This window comes from Trachurus trachurus (genome assembly GCF_905171665.1).
Source record: "Trachurus trachurus genome assembly, chromosome: 9".
In the NCBI taxonomy this organism is placed as follows: Eukaryota; Metazoa; Chordata; class Actinopteri; order Carangiformes; family Carangidae; genus Trachurus; species Trachurus trachurus.
Window position 1 is genome coordinate 1,197,657 of NC_139895.1, and position 19,838 is coordinate 1,217,494.

The 19,838-nt window shown below is 45.7% G+C and overlaps 1 protein-coding gene across 1 annotated transcript; it reads left to right on the forward strand.

Moving 5' to 3' along the window:
• Nucleotides 1-5,038: 5,038 nt before the first annotated feature.
• On the forward strand, nt 5,039-18,348 carry LOC310991343 (nucleus accumbens-associated protein 2-like; the record flags this gene model as incomplete). The annotated part of the gene is made up of 7 exons (XM_083979019.1): nt 5,039-5,509; nt 8,792-8,985; nt 9,767-10,026; nt 11,974-12,150; nt 13,291-13,396; nt 14,352-14,449; nt 17,663-18,348. 7 exons carry the CDS (start codon nt 5,039-5,041, stop codon nt 18,346-18,348), a joined length of 1,992 nt encoding a protein of 663 aa, XP_083835145.1.
• Between the last annotated feature and the right edge of the window lie 1,490 nt (nt 18,349-19,838).

Consider the following 19,838-nt stretch of genomic DNA (forward strand, 5'->3'; position numbering starts at 1 on the left):
TTACTGGACTAGACTTTACTGGACTAGACTGGACTAGACTGGACTAGACTTTACTGGACTAGACTTTACTGGACTAGACTGGACTTTACTGGACTAGACTTTACTGGACTAGACTGGACTTTACTGGACTAGACTTTACTGGACTAGACTGGACTTTACTGGACTAGACTTTACTGGACTAGACTGGACTAGACTGGACTTTACTGGACTAGACTGGACTTTACTGGACTAGACTGGACCGGACTAGACTTTACTGGACTGGACTGGACTAGGCTTTACTGGACTGGACTGGACCGGACTAGTTTTTACTGGACTCTACTGGTCTCTGGTGTGATGGACTGGACCGGACTTGACTGGACTGGACTGGACTAGAGTTTACTGGACTGGACTGGACCGGACTGGACTTTACTGGACTGGACTGGACTAGACTTTACTGGACTGGACTGGACTGGACCGGACTAGACTTTACTGGACTGGACTGGACCGGACTAGACTTTACTGGACTGGACTGGACTGGACTGGACCGGACTAGACTTTACTGGACTGGACTGGACTGGACTGGACTGGACCGGACTAGACTGGACTGGACTCTACTGGTCTCTGGTGTGATGGACTACACTTTACTGGACCGGACTCTATTGTCGTGTGTGTTACTGCACTCACCCAGACTGTAGTGGACTGTATTGATTCTGGTCTCTGCTGGTCTCTGCTGGACTGGACTGTAGTGGTGCTCCAGTCTGGTTCAGAACCAGCCAGACCACCAGGAAGTGGACCAGGACTCAGGACTCAGACTGATGGACGTCAGTGACCTCTGACCTCTTTTTTTTTTTTTTTTTTTTTTAATCAAAATTTTATTTAATTCCTCAAAACATTAGGAAAGAGAAAAAACAAAAAAACATAGTGAATAATACAGGGCACAAGGGAGTGTGGTAGATAAACGATAGACAGTACTAACAAACAAGACCACAATAAAAAAATAAAAAAAATAAAAAAGGGGAACAGAACCAGAGCAGATGCACACAGAACAAGATACAAATAAATAAAGATAGAAAGAAATAAAAGAATAAGATAAATGAATAAATGTCAAAAATTGAATGAAGAATGATAACAATGATGATAGCAATAAAGTTGCAGTAAAATAAAATAATAAAGTGTAAAAAATAATAATAATATATATATATATATAATAATAATATATTTTTTTTAATTCTGGTGCGGGAAAAAAAAAAAATTCCAAACAAAACTATTAATAGTCATTAATACACTCTGAGTCATATTAATTATATATTATAAATACACTAAAAATAATAATAATAAAAAATTTAAAAAAATGTAAAAAAGATGCTCTGATACCACACAGCAATAACAAATACTTCACAGACAAGACTCACACACACAGAAACAAAGACAACCACAGACAAACAAGACAAACAGGGCCTGTAGGGTTAGACAACCCTAGAATTTAGAGGAAGAGAGAGAGAGAAAAAAAAGGGATAAATATTAAATAAATAAATAATAATAATTATCATAGAAGCTATGACGCGTTAATTTTCTGAATATGCTCGATGGCCTTAGACCAGGTCAGAAGAGAGTCAGATTTTGCTCCATTGATTCTGGCAGTAGATCTTTCTAGTAAACAAATATCAAAAAATAAATTAATCCAAAGTTTATTTAGAGAGATAGCGGGTTCAAACCAATTTTTAATAATAGATTTTTTAGTTGCAGTTGAGGCTGCCATTAAGATCCGTTTCTCCTGAAAAGAAACATACACATTGGGGTTATAACCCAGTAAATAAAGAGCAGGACAGGTAGGACGAGATTTACCAATAATTTTGCTAACAATATTATTTACATATTTCCAAAAAGAATTAATCAGGGAACAGTGCCAAAACATATGGAGGTAATCCCCTTTCACTGAGTTGGAACAGTTGGGGCAAGCATCATTATCTATCAAATTAAATTTAAATCTGCGTTCAGGGGTAAAATAAAATTTGTGAATGAACTTGAAATGAATTAACTGATGGGCTAAATTCTTTGATGATGAAAATAAATTAAACCATATTGTGTGCCAGTCACAAACCAGATCAAGAGATTGTAAAAAATGTTCCCAGCCATATAAAACAGGAAGGGGTTTCAAACCAGTTGAAACAAGTTTGGTATAGATTCGAGAAACTAGTTTGTACTTTGAGGAGAGCAGAGCTATTATTGGATGAGAGCCGAGAGAGACATCCCAAGGAACCCCATAAGTTTTTAAGGCAGTGCGGAGTTGGAGGTAAAAAAAACCACGAGGAACCTGGGATGGAAAAAGAATTTTTAAGGTCTTGAAAGGATCGGAGGCCTTGGTCATCAAAGATGTCACCTAATACCTTGATCCCCTGTTTAGACCACTCGTGACAGGTAAAGGGCATTGACCCGGTTAATAAAGCATTATTGTGCCAGATGGGAGAGGAAGAGTGAAATTTACACGCAATAGATAAGTGCTTTTCAATGCAGTACCAGATAGATAATGTGTTAGATACGATGGAACCCATATGTGATTTAGCAGTTTTAAGTTTAACAAACGAAAAAGGTAAGTCCTGGATTCTGATTGGATATGTCATAGCGTTTTCTATAGCTCGCCAGGGTACTTCTGAAGTGGGATCCAACCAGACTTTAAGAGCTCTAAGATGAAAAGACCAAAAGTAATGTTTAAAGTTTGGTAGAGCAAGACCGCCAAGTACTTTGGGACGGGAAAGAGTAGAAAGACTTATCCTAGCTTGTTTCCCCTTCCAGATAAAGTTTCTACATAAAGACTCCAGGTCTTTAAAAAAGGTGGTTGGTGGAGGAAGAGGGAGCATGGAAAATAAAAAAGTAATTCTAGGCAGAATATTCATTTTTATAGTAGAGATACGGCCAAACAGGCCACAGTTCAGGGATGACCAGGTATCAAAATCTTTCTTTACTTTTATTAAAGCAGAGTTAAAATTGTCTTTTATTATTTTAGAGATTGTTGGCCTTATAGTGATACCAAGATATGTAAAACCCTGAGGTTGTATGGATACTGGAAAATTTGACAGATTAAGATTTGTGGGTGTGAGGTGGAGGGGCATAAGGATGGACTTTGACCAATTGATTTTATAGCCGGAAAAGGAGCCAAAAGTTTGGAAAAGGTTGAGAACGTTGGGTAGGGAGTTGGCGATGTCACTTAGATACAAAAGAATGTCATCTGCATACAAAGAAATGTAATGAGATGTATTCATAATTTGGACAGGTGTGATGACATTATTTTGTCTCAATGCAAGGGCTAATGGTTCCAGCGAGAGGGCAAATAGAGCAGGAGATAATGGGCAGCCCTGTCTGGTCCCTCTTGTCAAGAAGAAGTCACAAACACCAGGGTGACCAGTCTGGACACGTGCAGATGGGTCTGTGTATAGTGTTTGGACCGTATGAATAAAATAGGAGCCGAAGCCAAAGCGTTTCAACACTGCCAATAAAAAACTCCACTCCACACGGTCAAAAGCCTTCTCCGCATCTAATGACAAAATTGCTGAAGGATGTTTCTCAGAAGCTGTATCTATTACATGTAATAAACGACGAATATTGTCTGAGGCCATCCGACCCTTCACAAAGCCAGTTTGGTCAGGGTGGAGCAAAAAAGAAACAACAGAGTCTAACCTTCGTGATAAAACTACTGACCCACCCCACACAAGTGCTATATCGTCACCGTCACGTTGTTGAATGTAGGATGGAATGAAATATAGCCTACCTTAAACACTCTGAAGAAGGCCGTGTGTCGAAACGCGTAGTGTTTGTTTTATGTGATGTGAGTGTGAGCCATTAAACAAAGGCAACTTTGAGTATCCTACTTTGTCCTCTTCCTTAGCTTGGGACTCAGGACATAAAATATTCTACAGAGCTGTGTAGTGTATTATCCACCTGAACTTTTTGCTCTAATATCTTATATCATCACCATGTATTACAGATATATAAAGATGTTCCATAAGGTGTTTAGTAACAGTGATAGATGAGACAGAGAAGAGTCACCCTTGTGAAATGTATCTTGGGAAAATGTGTGTTCTGTTAATCACATGTTTCCTGTGAGAGTCTTAACTAAGTTGATTAGCCTCATCTGGAAGATGATGCAAAGTCATAAAATTACATAGGTTAGATCCTGCCTCATGTTCATGAATGTGGAACATGAACTGTGTATGTTAAACAGAAATAGAATTGATTAGATTTACAGGAAACATGTACTCATGTTAATGACAAACAATTATTGCCTAATATGGAAAGCCATATCTTTATGTTTGGAGAAGGTGGAGTTTTGGAGTTAGAAAGCATAAAGCTATGGGTTTGAGCCATAAGGAGAGAGATCTCACATTGGCAACAGAGATGCTCTAGGATTCGGCATTTTTGAACACTGTTCTTCTTCTTGTTAATAAACTCCTTTTTGAACACAAGTGAAGACGTGTCGGCGGTGATCCCTTCTTTTCATCAACACATCAATATACCACAGCTGTTTCTACGATGATGATCTCATCGTAGAAACAGCTCTGTAGAATATTTTATGGGAAATGTGTAGTGCAGTAACAGAATCTTGATTCATATCTGATCAACACTGCCTAGTTTGATAGTTTGAACGAAGTTTCTGAGTTCAATCTATCGAACTTTATGCAAATTCACATACGGTGACAGGGCCGTCAACTCGACGTGTTGTGTCCATGATGCACCGCGCGGCCGGAGCTCCTGCTCTACGTAGACAATGAATGGGACCCGTCGACTTGACGTCCGTTGCCGGAGTTGGTGTGTCTGTACCATAACTCTTTAACCCCCCCCCATGCCCCCCCTCCTTTATTCCAGCTCTTTCCCTGTGCTGAGCCGACCTTCCTCCTGATGATCTACAGCCTCGGCTCCTCGCCCCCCCTCCTCCAGCCCTCACCTCACCGTTTCAACATGTACTCAAATGGTTTTGGAGGAGATTTCACCTGAACACCCCCCTCCTCCCCCCCGTGTCACTCTCCTCCTAGTCTGACCTGCCCCCCCCCCCCCCCCCCCCAGCATGGCGGAGGGGCTGCTGCAGGTGGAGATCCCAGACTTCGGCAGCAGCGTGCTGGGCAGCCTGAACCAGCAGCGGCTGCTGGGCCACTACTGCGACGTGTCCATCCTGGTGCAGGGCCAGGCCTTCAAGGCGCACCGGGCCGTGCTCGCCGCCTCCTCCCTCTACTTCAGAGACCTGTTCAGCTCCGCGGCCGACTCCTCCTCCTCCTCCTCCTCCTCCTCCTCCTCCTCTGGCTCCTCCCCCTCCTCCTCCCAGGCGGTGTTCGAGCTGCCGTCCTCGGTGACGCCGACGTGTTTCCAGCAGATCCTGTCGTTCTGCTACACGGGCCGGCTCAGCATGGCGGCCAGCGAGCAGCTGGTGCTCATGTACACGGCCGGGTACCTGCAGATCCAGAACATCGTGGAGCGCGGCATGGAGCTGATGATGATGAAGGCCTCGTCCTCCTCCTCGCCGCTGTGCTGCGACTCACAGGTCGGTCCGGCCACGCCCACAGAGCTCAGAACACACCCAGGTAGTCTAGGGAGACCAGAACCTGGTGGACCGGATTCTGTAGAGTTAGTCCATGTGGACCAGAATCTGTAGACTTAGTCCATGTGGACCAGAATCTGTAGACTTAGTCCATGTGGACCAGAACCTGTAGACTTAGTCCATGTGGACCAGAATCTGTAGACTTAGTCCATGTGGGACAGAATCTGTAGACTTAGTCCATATGGACCAGAACCTGTAGAGTTAGTCCATCTGGACCAGAACCTGTAGAGTTAGTCCATCTGGACCAGAACCTGTAGAGTTATTCCATGTGGACCAGAACCTGTAATGTTGGTCCATGTGGACCAGATTATGTAGAGTTAGTCCATGTGGACCAGAATCTGTAGAGTTATTCCATGTGGACCAGATTTTGTAAAGTTATTCCATCTGGACCAGAACCTGTAGAGTTATTCCATGTGGACCAGATTCTGTAAAGTTACTCCATCTGGACCAGAACCTGTAGAGTTATTCCATCTGGACCAGATTCTGTAGAGTTATTCCATGTGGACCAGATTCTGTAGAGTTATTCCATCTGGACCAGAATCTGTAGCGTTATTCCATGTGGACCAGAATCTGTAGAGCTAGTCCATGTGGGCCAGAACCTGTAGAGTTATTCCATGTGGACCAGAACATGTAATGTTGGTCCATGTGGACCAGATTCTGTACAGTTATTCCATGTGGACCAGAATCTGTAGAGTTATTCCATGTGGACCAGATTCTGTAGAGTTAGTCCATGTGGACCAGAATCTGTAGAGTTATTCCATGTGGACCAGATTCTGTAAAGTTATTCCATCTGGACCAGAACCTGTAGAGTTATTCCACCTGTACCAGAACCTGTAGAGTTATTCCATGTGGACCAGAACCTGTAATGTTGGTCCATGTGGACCAGATTCTGTAGAGTTAGTCCATGTGGACCAGAATCTGTAGAGTTATTCAATGTGGACCAGAATCTGTAGAGTTATTCCATGTGGACCAGATTCTGTAAAGTTATTCCATCTGGACCAGAACCTGTAGAGTTATTCCATGTGGACCAGATTCTGTAAAGTTACTCCATCTGGACCAGAACCTGTAGAGTTATTCCATCTGGACCAGATTCTGTAGAGTTATTCCATGTGGACCAGATTCTGTAGAGTTATTCCATCTGGACCAGAATCTGTAGCGTTATTCCATGTGGACCAGAATCTGTAGAGCTAGTCCATGTGGACCAGAACCTGTAGAGTTATTCCATCTGGACCAGAACCTGTAGAGTTATTCCATGTGGACCAGATTCTGTAGAGTTATTCCATCTTGACCAGAATCTGTAGCGTTATTCCATGTGGACCAGAATCTGTAGAGCTAGTCCATGTGGACCAGAACCTGTAGAGTTATTCCATCTGGACCAGAACCTGTAGAGTTATTCCATGTGGACCAGATTCTGTAGAGTTATTCCATCTGGACCAGAATCTGTAGCGTTATTCCATGTGGACCAGAATCTGTAGAGCTAGTCCATGTGGACCAGAACCTGTAGAGTGAGTTATTCCATCTGGACCAGAATCTGTAGCGTTATTCCATCTGGACCAGAATCTGTAGCGTTATTCCATGTGGACCAGAATCTGTAGAGCTAGTTCATGTGGACCAGAACCTGTAGAGTTATTCCATCTGGACTAGAACCTGTAGAGTTATTCCATGTGGACCAGATTCTGTAGAGTTATTCCATCTGGACCAGATTCTGTAGAGTTAGTCCATGTGGACCAGAACCTGTAGCATTATTCCATGTGGACCAGAACCTGTAGCGTTATTCCATGTGGACCAGAACCTGTAGAGTTAGTCCATGTGGACCAGAACCTGTAGAGTTATTCCATGAGGATCAGAATCTGTAGAGTTTGTCCATCTGGACCAGAACCTGTAGAGTTAGTCCATCTGGACCAGAACCTGTAGAGTTAGTCCATCTGGACCAGATTCTGTAGAGTTATTCCATGTGGACCAGATTCTGTAGAGTTAGTCCATCTGGACCAGAACCTGTAGCGTTATTCCATGTGGACCAGATTCTGTAGAGTTATTCCATCTGGATCAGAACCTGTAGAGTGAGTTATTCCATGTGGACCAGAATCTGTAGCGTTATTCCATCTGGACCAGAATCTGTAGCGTTATTCCATGTGGACCAGAATCTGTAGAGCTAGTCCAAGTGGACCAGAACCTGTAGAGTTATTCCATCTGGACCAGAACCTGTAGAGTTACTCCATCTGGACCAGAACCTGTAGAGTTATTCCATCTGGACCAGATTCTGTAGAGCTAGTCCATGTGGACCAGAACCTGTAGAGTTATTCCATCTGGACCAGAACCTGTAGAGTTATTCCATGTGGACCAGAACCTGTAGAGTTATTCCATCTGGACCAGAACCTGTAGAGTTATTCCATGTGGACCAGATTCTGTAGAGTTATTCCATCTGGACCAGAATCTGTAGAGTGAGTTATTCCATCTGGACCCGAACCTGTAGCGTTAGTCAATGTGGACAAGAATCTGTAGAGTTATTCCATGTGGACCAGAACCTGTAGAGTTATTCCATCTGGACCAGAACCTGTAGAGTTATTCCATGTGGACCAGAACCTGTAGAGTTATTCCATCTGGATTGGCGCTTATTTCTACCGGAAGGTGAGGAAACGTCATTCAGACCAATTTTAGTTCGTTTGCATGTGTGAACGCGGACCACTCCGCAGTCTGTAGCTACAATGTAACAATTTTACTGTCTGGTGCGGACTTAATAATCAAACTAGCGGTGTAAGTTAGAGTTATTCCATCTGGACCAGAATCTGTAGAGTTATTCCATCTGGACCAGAATCTGTAGAGTTATTCCATCTGACCAGAACCTGTAGCATTATTCCATGTGGACCAGAACCTGTAGCGTTATTCCATGTGGACCAGAACCTGTAGAGTTATTGCATGATGATCAGAATCTGTAGAGTTAGTCCATGTGGAGCAGAACCTGTAGAGTTATTCCATCTGGACCAGAACCTGTAGAGTTATTCCATGTGGACCAGGATCTGAAGGGTTATTCCATGTGGACCAGATTAGTTATTCCATGTGGACCAGAACCTGTAGCGTTATTCCACGTGGACCAGGATCTGAAGGGTTATTCCATGTGGACCAGATTAGTTATTCCATGTGGACAAGAACCTGTAGCGTTATTCCATGTGGACCAGAACCTGTAGCGTTGCTCCATCTGGACCAGAATCTGTCGTCTCGTTGCAGACCACCTCAGCAGACGAGCTTGGGGGCTTCGACGCTCCGATGGTGCAGCAGCAGAGCACGCCCCAGCTGCAGGAGGCCAGTCCAGACCAGCCGGCGCTGAGCCCCGAGGAGCTGCTGCTGGCCGTCAGCCGGATCAAACAGGAGAGAGCCGACACTCCTCCTGCCGAGGAGGGTGGAGGAGGAGACGAGGCCAGGTGCTCTGACCCAACATGACGTCTGTTTGAATTTGAATTTGATTTTATTTATGTGTTGTACATCAGTTAAGGTACCCAGCCTGTAAAGGCATACCACATAGATTGTACATTTCAAGTAGAATTCACACATCAAAGTAGCTATAGTAAAAACCTCTTCTTTGAAAAACCATTCCAACTTAACCTCATCATCAGTCCAAAACAACTCAGGCTTCACACTCTGCATCTTCTGAAATAAAAACTGCCAAGAAATCAAGTTCACCCTCAATCACATTTAGATCACATACAGTACAGAGTTTAACCTACTTATATTGCCAGAGGGAAAATCCCAGAAAATCCCAGATCTGGATCTATCCAGTGGTAAGGTCACATAGGGTTCTGGACGGTCAACATTTTTCAATTGGCAATAAGTTCTGAGTTTTGGTTTTGGAACCAAATGTCATTATCCCATTTTTCTTTTATACTCAAGAAATAACGTATGCTTATCCTTGGGCATAGAAGACAAACGATTCCTGAGCATTTCCCCCTTCTGCTTAATCAAACAAGGTTCCCAACCCATATCCCCTTGGAGAGCCAATACAGGAGTAAATTTGTGCACACCTCAGGAACAACGAATGGCCCGGTTTTGAATAGCATTCACCTTGGATGACTCCTTACCTCCTCATATTCCAGCTGCATAGAGAAGAATCTGAGAAACACAGTCAGGCATCACAGAGCTTTGAAACGGTTGCATCTTTTGGAACGATCTGGTTGACGCTGGACGACTTTGTGTCTCCGTCCTCAGAGCGGACGTGGGCGGCGAGCTGCAGACCGGCAGGGGCAGCGCTCTGTGCTACCTGGGGGCCAACGGGGGTCTGGTGCCAGGGCTGCAGTCCTACCTGCTGGCAGGAGGGGGGCGCTCCAGTCCAGGAGGATCCAGCCTCCCCACAGACTCCCCCCCCTCCCAACCCCCCACCGAGGAGGAGCTGGAGGAGGATTACTACGGCAACACCGTCCACCCTGGACTCTACCAACACATCTACGGACATCCTGGAAACCCCTACAGTAAGGCTGTATTAGAAACCACATACTATACTGCTAGTACGTACTCATGTGGCCAAAATGCAGTATGTAGTATGTAGTATGTAGTATGTAGTATGTAGTATGCAGTATACAAACAAAAGCTAAATCTGCAGTATGCGAAAAATTCCCGGATGTCGTACTGATTCGGGAAATATCTCCAGTATCTGACCAGTCTACATTGTGTACTGTATCCCACAATGCAATGCTCTCCTGACGTCTAACCGTAACCAGAGCGTAACCAAAGACAGTTTAGAATAGTTAAAGGGACAGTATGGGACTTTATTGGCTTTTTATTGACAAAAATCAAATATCGCTTTCATAAATACGTATTTCACTGAAGTGGAATCGCGCCCGCATACAAACGAGCGCTTTCTCGTACCTTAGAATGAGATGTTACAAGTCGTTACAAACATACAGGGGGGGGTTCACCGAACCTTCTCTGCCATGTTGAATCGCCATGTTTTACGTTCAGTGTCACCGTGGCTGTAAGTAACCTCAAACTCGGGCCGCCGGAGCTTCTCGGCTCGGGGAGAAAGTTTTCCAGACAGCGCCTGTTAAAACTGTCACCACTGTGTAGCTAGTGTGAGGAAGGACGGAGGCACTGGTGTTGCCTTCAGGTGCAGTCAGACACCTGAATGACGCCGTGAGTGACGCCGTCGGCAAACTGACTGGATGTTATTTTACTCGACGAGAGAAAGCCGGTAAAACGTGGGTCAGGTAAACAATACGACATCACCATGACAACATATTGTCACGCCTGTATTGTTTTGCCTCGTGCTGGCGGACCGTTTGTTTACATAGAGGCTTGTTTATCCTGATACATGCAGCGTGTGTTGTTTTTCTGACTTCTGCCCGAGTTTACGTAAACGCAACAGCAAGAATACGTGCCGACATGCAACCGCACCGCTAGATGGGGGTAAATCTCACATACTGTCCCTTTAAGTATCTTTGCCGTGGACCGTAACTATGTTATATAGTTTAATAAAATAACACTTAATGCAGACTGATGTGTTGATTGTAAAACATGTATTTATTGAGGTAAACGTGGTGGTTTGTGTCCGTAGGCTCCAGAGCCCCGAGGCAGCGCTGCTCTTCTGTCCAATACACACAGGAAGCTTCACTTTACATTCAGACTAACTAATGCTACTGATACAGGTGTTAGATTTCATCAATGAGACCAACATTTATCTCCTAAAAATTATTTAACCAGCCGGTGGTAAACCTCTAAAAAACCTGTGGGTAAGTTAATTAGCGATGGTTTTCTCCCCCGGGATGACGACGGAGGCTGGCCGGCCGAGCAGCTCTGCAGACCGGCTGCTGCCTCTGTGATGTCGCGGTCGTTGCGGAGCTTCACTTCTCCGAAAAACATCGGAGCAAACTTCTAAACAGCCGTCGTTTGGATAAACTGGCCGTATATTTGGGATCTAAACAGCTACTTTCTCACATGAAAAAAGATTAAAACTTAATAAAGTTACATAATAACAGCGCTAGAGCGGGAAATAAAACAGCTTTTCACCTGTTTTACAGCTACCGCTGCCGGTTGCTGCAAAATGCATTCTGGGAAACTTGTATACTGCATACTGCGGTGTGAACAGCGTCGGTCTGCTGAAGTAGCAGACTGAATCCTACATTCAGTATGTAGCTATAGTACATACTTAGCAGTATATAGTAGGCAGTACGGTAGTATGCGTTTTCAAAAACAGCCAAAGTCACACCTCACACTGACAGGTGAAGTAAGGAAGCCCAGGTAGGACACAGGTGAGTACAGGACTAATCCTGGTATAATAATAGTTCTGTAGAAGTGGGAGGAGCCACTCAAGTTCTCAGGTTTCAACCAATCACGCTTTCACCTGAGATAATGATTCCATGATTCATGACGACCTGTAGGACTTGGTTTGACACCCCCTCCTGTGTTTCTCTTTGGTCCAGTCCAAGAGAAGATGGAGATGCTGCCTCTCCCATTGGCTAATGAGCGCCGGCCCTGTGTGCTGGTTGGTCGAGACAACATGGCTCTTCCGGCCAGTCTCATCAGTCAGATCGGGTATCGCTGCCACCCGTCGCTCTACACCGAGGGCGACCCGGGCGAGAAGGTGGAGCTGGTGGCAGGTAGGAGCACGATGAGTTGTCACGGTAATAGAGTTGATCCAGGACCGACGTCACAACCCGGAAGTTCATCACAGCGCTGGTTCCCGGAAAAGAAAGTGAATGGGATTTCTGCATTGTGTTTTGGATGATGTCAGAAAATCAGCTCTGTGACTAAAACACAAGTTTATGATCCTTACAAGTTTAATTAGTTCAGTGAGATAATCTTCACATATGAACTCCTTTTCTACTGTATCCACCACTTTCCGGAGAATGACGGCATGACACTCGATTCCACTTGTCTTGATAGACATTGGCCGTGTTGACTTTATTTATAATCATCACATAATTTTAATGAGAACAATACGGACGAGGTTTTAGCTTTATGTCACATTTTCACGTCACTATCACCGTTGTGACTACTCTGATGTTTATGAAGTCTATAAAACTATTGAACAAACATTAGCTACTATTTAGATAAACTGGGCTAACCGTTAGCTGTTAGCCGTTAGCAGTGTCTTAAATAACTCAATAAACGGCCCATGAAAAATATGTTTTCCAGCGGATCCTAGTTCCAACATGACTGAGCTAACTGGAGTAGTTTCATGTCGTGTCCCACAACGGGAGGGTTTTGACAGCTGACGTCCTGATGTTAGCTTAGCTGCTGCTGTTAGCTGCAGCAGCAAAGCTAACAACTACGATAACCATGACTAATCACAAAAACGTGCACACAGAAATGTAATGTTTGTTCAATAATTTGTTTTATAGACTTAACAAATATCGGATTAGTCACAACGGTTTTGGCAGCCCGGAGCCCCCACATTTGGTACCTACACCGGTGGCTAACGCTACCAGTTAGCCGCTAGCTATAATGCTACTACGGAGTGAAACGGAAGTTGAAAACCGACTGTTTTATGTCCTAGAACTAAACCTGAAACTCACCACAGACCTGATTTGAGGTATTTTACCAAAATCCCATTCAAGAAACTGACTTTTAGACGAGGGAACAGGACGTGATGAAAGCGCTGACAGAGTTGATGGGTTTACAGACTCTATGCTCGTTAGGAAGGTGGTTAAACACAAACCAGACAAACGCATCAAAGACACCACAGTCCTGTAATCTGATGCTTGTGTGTGTGTGTGTGTGTGTGTGTGTGTATCCAGGTTCAGGTGTGTTCATGACGCGAGGTCAGCTGATGAACTGTCACCTGTGTGCTGGAGTCAAACACAAGGTGCTGCTCAGGAGACTGTTGGCCACGTTCTTTGACAGGTGAGAGGAAGCTGAAGGTGGTTAGCCTAGCCTAGCCTAGCCTAGCCTAGCCTAGCTTAGCTTAGCATAAAGACCGGTATTCCTGTAAGTCATTGGAAACTAATTTACAATAATGTCCAATATAACACATTCCCCAAATGTGACCATGTGTAAGTTTGTTTAAAGTCTGTGTAAAATGAAATCCGAGATTTGATTGAAAACATAATAAATATGTTAGAATATAGTTCTTGAACCATGTGAAAAGATTGATAACTGTAACCACCTTTTTCCGAACATCAAAAACGTAAGCTGGTTTTGCTCTTCCGGTGGAATTGTATGTTTACGTTTCCATGGTTTCAGTAGTCGTGGTAAATGCATGTTTGTTTGTTTTTTCTTTCATTGAAAATCTGTAAAACGCATGGATCATCACGCCAGCTTTTAACAATGGATATCACACAAATGGACATCCATTGTTAAAAGCCACGTTTACCGTAACTATGACAACGACTGAAAACCATGGAAACGTAAACGTACAATTCCACCGGAAGAGCAAAACCGGCTTCAGAAACTTGTGGATTGAACTGAACTGTGGAGTTTGAGGGTAAAACTGTTTTTGAGGACAATAGGATTTCTCTGTTTTTTGGGGCGGAACAGAGTACTGTTTCCATAAGACGTTTTTGCTTAGCTCAAATAAAAACGTGTGGATGGAAACACGGTTCGTGACGCTCTGACGTCATCAGTGGTCATGTGACATCATCAGTGGTCATGTGACATCATCAGTGGACATGTGTCAGCGGGCTGTGTTGAATGTTTTCCAGAAGCTTCTGACAGTCAGCAGCTTCCCTCAGGATCCAGCTGCTGCTTTACATAACTGCTCCGTCACATTGTCTCAGGCTGAGAGAGAGAGGCAGAGAGGCAGAGCGAGCTAATCTACAGCTCGGTATAGGTGCTGATTGGGTTGTTATGGTTTCCATAGAAACACTCTGGCCAATAGCTGTGGGACAGGGATCCGCTCCTCCACCAATGATCCGAGCCGGAAGCCCCTGGACAACCGAGTGTTAAACACTGTCAAACGTAAGGCACACACACACACACACACACACATACACACTGGTCTCTCTATAAGTGTGAGGACCGTCGTTACCGTTCACTCTAACCTTGTCTGATGAAGTCATCGTCCTCACACACACACACACACACACATTTTGTTTTATTTGTTTTATTTAGGCTATTTGCACCATAAAAACCAGTGACAATTACAAAAACAGAAATGAAACAAGAACAGTCAGCGTGAGAGAAGTCAAAAACACTATAGTATATCAGCTTTTACAAACTATGAGTATAAGTGTAAAGTGATTGTGTATGAGTGGGTCGATATGTATAGATGATGATGATCTAATGATAACTGTACTAGGAAAAGAAACTATCAAGAGTCTTGATCAGAGAGGACTTAAGTCTGGACTTTATATTAATCAGGGATGAAGATAATAATAAATGAAGATGAGAATTCCAAGACGAAGAACCTCTGTAAGTAAAAGAAAACTGACGAACAGGGAGGATGAAGTTTATCAGTGTGTGGCTTCCTTGGCATGATGGTGATGAGATGACTGATGAATTTTCGATTTTGGGTGAAGTATCCCTTTAAAAAAGGGGGCAGATGGAGACAAATAACAACACTGTATTTTGGAAAATACAGACAGATTTCTTTTATTTTATTTATTTATTTATTTAATGTAAACAGGCAATGACAAACAAATACAAAAACACACAAACAAAACAAAGCAGGACCAAACATAAAAAGGATGTAAACATTCCATTCCATTTCCTTCCTCTTATCCGGGTCCGGGTCGCGGGGGCAGCAGTCTGAGCAGGGACACCCAGACTTCCCTCTCCCCAGACTCTTCCTCCAGCTCTTCCGGGAGGATCCCTAGGCGTTTGATAGAGCTGGTCCAGCAGCGTTTCTTGGCCAGGACGAAAACCGCAACGTTCCTCCTGAATCCGAGGTTCGACTATCGGACGAATTCTCTCCAGTACCCTGGAATAGACTTTCCCCGGGAGGCTGAGGAGTCTTCTGTGTTTATGTTTTTTAGAAACCTGCCTTGGGATTGCGGCAAGTCCGGCACATTTACACTGATGCTTAATGCGTCAGTGTTTATGAATGTGCACTGTCCCAATTCAATAAATAAAGAAATGAAATGAGTGTGATCCCCGGTAGTTGGAACACACCCTCCGGTCCCCGTTCTTGAATGAGGGACCACCGTGGCGGTCGGGGACAGTGCCTCTGGACTGGCAGACCGGGTGGTGGTCCCCCTGCGATGCTGCAGAGGCGTGTCAGCCACGACAGCCCCACAACATCCAGAGACTTGAGGTACCCAGGGCGGATTTCATCCACCCCCGGTGACTTGCCACTGAGGAGCTTCTGAACTACCTCAGTGACTTCAGCTTGGGTGATGAATGAATCAACCTCTGAGTCCTCGGCCTCTGCTTCCTCAACGGAAGGCGTGCCAGTGGGATTGAGGAGATCCTCGAAGTATTCCTTCCACCACCCGACGATATCCCCAGTCGAGGTCAACAGCTCCCCTCCTCCACTGTAAACAGTGTTGGCGGAGCACTGCTTCCCCCTCCTGAGGCGTCGGATGGTTTGCCAGAATTTCCTCGAGGCCGACCGGTAGTCCTCCTCCATGGCCTCCCCGAACTTTTCCTAGACCCGAGTTTTTGATTCCGTCGGCTGCCTCAGGAGTTCCCAGAGCTAGCCAGGCTCGGTAGGACTCATTCTTCAGCTTGACGGCATCCCTTACTTCCGATGTCCACCACCCGGTTCTGGGAATGCTGCCATGAAAGGCACCGGAGACCTTACGGCCACAGCTCCGGACGGCCGCGTCAACAATGGAAGTGGAGAACATGGTCCATTCAGACTCAATGTCTCCGGCCTCCCTCAGAATCCGGTCAAAGCTCTCCCGGAGGTGGGAGTTGAAGACCTCCCTGACCGGGGATTCTGCCAGACGTTCCCAGCAGACCCTCACGATACGCTTGGGTCTTCCAGGTCTGACCAGCTTCCTCCCCTGCCAGCGGATCCAACTCACCACCAGGTGGTGATCAGTTGACAGCTCAGCCCCTCTCTTCACCCGAGTGTCCAAGACATACGGCCGGAGATCAGATGACACGACTACAAAGTCGATCATTGACCTCCAGCCTAGGGTGTCCTGGTGCCACATGCACTGATGGACCCTTATGCCTGAACATGGTGTTCGTTATGGACAAACTGTGGCTAGCACAGAAGTCCAACAACCAAACACCGCTCGGGTTCAGATCAGGGAGGCCGTTCCTCCCAATCACACCTCTCCAGGTAACACTGTCGCTGCCTAGTGAGCGTTGAAGTCCGCCAACAGAACGATTCCCTGGTTGGAGCACTTTCCAGCCCTCCCAGGGCCTCCAGGAAGGCCAGGTACTCTGCACTGCTGTTCGGCCCGTAGGCCGAGACAACAGTGAGAAACGGGAAGCGACCCTCTCGTTCAGCGGGGAGAACTCCAACACATGGCGGCTGAGCTGGGGAGCTATGAGCAAGCCCACACCAGCTCGCCGCCTCTCACCGTGGGCAACTCCAGAGTGGAAGAGAGTCCAACCTCTCTCCAGGAGTTGGTTCCAGAGCCCAGGCTGTGCGTGGAAGTGAGCCCGACTATCTCTAGCCGGTACCGCTCAACCTCCCGCACGAGCTCAGGCTCTTTCCCCCCCGCGAGGTGACATTCCATGTCCCTAAAGCCAGAGTCGTTGTCCGGGGATTGGGTCGCCAGGGCCCCCGCCCATGACCGCCACTCAGATCACACGGCACCGGCCCCTTCTGAACGCTCCCGCAGGTGGTGAGCCTACGGAAAAGGATGTAAACATACAAATGTGACAGTTGAGGTTCCTGTCACTATGCCTCCAGTTGATCATGTGCCCTGGCTACTTGGCCAAGGGGATGTCATTTTGGGTGACTGGCAAGCGCGCATGACTCTTACCCGGGAGGTGTGGGTTCAATCCCTGCCCGGGCCCTCTTCACCTTGCCACACAAAGATTAAATTTACAGTTACTACTCAATATACATTTAATCAAACTTAAATTTTTCCCATGTTTTGTTGTGCATTTCTACCTCGTCTTGACTTGTTGTGATTATTTTTTCCAAAAGAGATTGACTTTGCACTTTATTTTTAAAAACATTTCTTTCTTCCTCCTCCTCCTTCTCCTCCCTCTTTTCCTCCCTCGTCCTCCCCCTCCTCCCCCTCCCTCCTCCTCCTTCCTCCTCGTCAGTCTACTGTCAGAACTTTGCTCCTAACTTTAAGGAGAGCGAGATGAACGTCATCGCCGCCGACATGTGCACCAACGCTCGCCGAGTCCGGAAGCGTTGGCTCCCGAAGATCCAGTCGCTGCTCCCCGACGGCCTCCCCGCCTCCGCCTCCCCCCACCCACGCAAGGCCAAGAGGGGAGGAGCAGGAGGAGCAGGAGGAGGAGCAGCAGGAGGAGGTGCAGCAGGAGCAGCAGAGGTGGCGGCGGTGGAGATGGACCTGCGGCAGCTCGGCGCCTCCTACCTCGGCCTGGAGCCGCCGCCGTACGCCGCCGAGCGCCGCGAGAGGGAGAAGGAGGCGCCGGCCACGTTGCTGCCTCACCTGCAGTTCGCCGGGTCGCGAGGAGGAGGAGCAGGAGGAGGAGGAGGAGGAGGGGGAGGGGGCGCGGGGCAGGTGGAGGAGGTGTCAATGGGCGGCGAGGCGGCGGTGGCGGATAGCGGCGGCGTAGGGGGAGGAGCGAGGCTACAGACTGAACCACCGCCATCAGAACTCCCTCTCTCCCTCTCCTCCTCCTCCTCCTCCGCCTCCTCCTCCGCCTCCTCCTCACACCCCTCCCCCCAGCCCGCAGAGCCCGCCCCTCCCCCTGCTCCTCACAGAGGATTGGCCGACACGGAGGAGAGAGGGGCGGAGCCTCTGGAAGACAGCCAATAAGCTTTCAATCTGCATCTGCCTACCTGTATCGGCGCGTTTCCACCGCAGGAACCCGGGGTTGTTTTCACGGGGCGGGGTAGAGGCTCAGATCGGCCCCCAAAAACTCCCGCGTGGGGGTTGAGGTTTACTCTGTGCTGATTGGTCAGACTAAAAGTGGGACGTGACGCCCCGAAATAAGCAGCGTTTTTAAAACGCAACGTTATTAAAAAAGTGTCTTCACGGCAGAAAAAAAGAGAGAATAAGTCAGAAAAAGACGTTTGAGAGTAGAAGTAGTAAAAAACGGCAGTTAACGGGGTTCCTACACATTGGAAATGTCAAAATTCCATAGTATACTAGGCTATAGAACGAATCCTCTTGTTGTTTACAACTACTTCCTGGTAGAAAACCAGCATGAGAACAATAGTGACGGACGAGAGTTTCTCTATATTTATCTAATTTTTCATGTCACTATATCACCGTTTAGACTAATCTGATGTTTGTAAAGTTTATAAAACCAGTGATTGGACAAACATTACTATTTATGTGTGCACGTTTTTGTAATTAGTCATGGTTATCATAGATTAGCCGGGCTAACGGTTAGCTACCTGTTTAACTTTAATAACTCAGTGACTCAATAAACGCTCCATGAAAAAATATTTTCTCCAGCGGATATCTGAGTTCCAACATGACTGAGCTAACTGGAGTAGTTTCATGTCGTGTCCCACAACGGGAGGGTTTTAACAGCTGACGTCCTGATGTTAGCTTAGCTACCGCCTTTGGCTTAGCTACCGCTGTTAGCTTAGCTGCAGTTAGCTGTCCCTGTCAGCTGAGCCACTGATGCTTTCTAGACACTGTGATTCCCCCAAACTGAATAAATACAACACATAGCAACACAAAACACACACAGAAATAGTAATGTTTCTTCAATCATTTCAGATTTGTCTAAACGGTGATAGGGCGTGAAAAATATGATATATAGCTAAACTCTCGTTCGTTACTACTGTTCTCATTCAAATTACGAGCAGGTTTTCTACCAGGAAGTAGTTAGGAGATTCGGTCTATTCCCAGATCCTAATTTTCAGACTTGTCGGTAAAAAAAATTCAAATAATTTATGACATTTGAGTAATTAGATGTGTATCAATAAATTATGCAATTAATCGTTTGTTTTCATTATTGGGTCAATGACATGATGCAACCCATTGTCAGGTAGTGTAACCAGTATTTAAAAAAATAAAAATCAGACTATATACAGGAAACTAAATCTGGACTCAAATGTGGAATAAATGTAATTCGTTTTTGTAATGCAACACTATGTTTCTTGACAAATTTTACATTATTTTTCACAATGTTTAGAAAAAAGGCAGTGTTTTCATAGGTCCTGCTCAGTATTGCCAAAATGCATTAAAATTTGAATATAGAAATACAGCAAAAAAATCTATTTCAATTTAATGTTTTAAAGGGATAGTTCACCCTAGAATGATATTTCGCTCATTATCTACTCACCCTCATG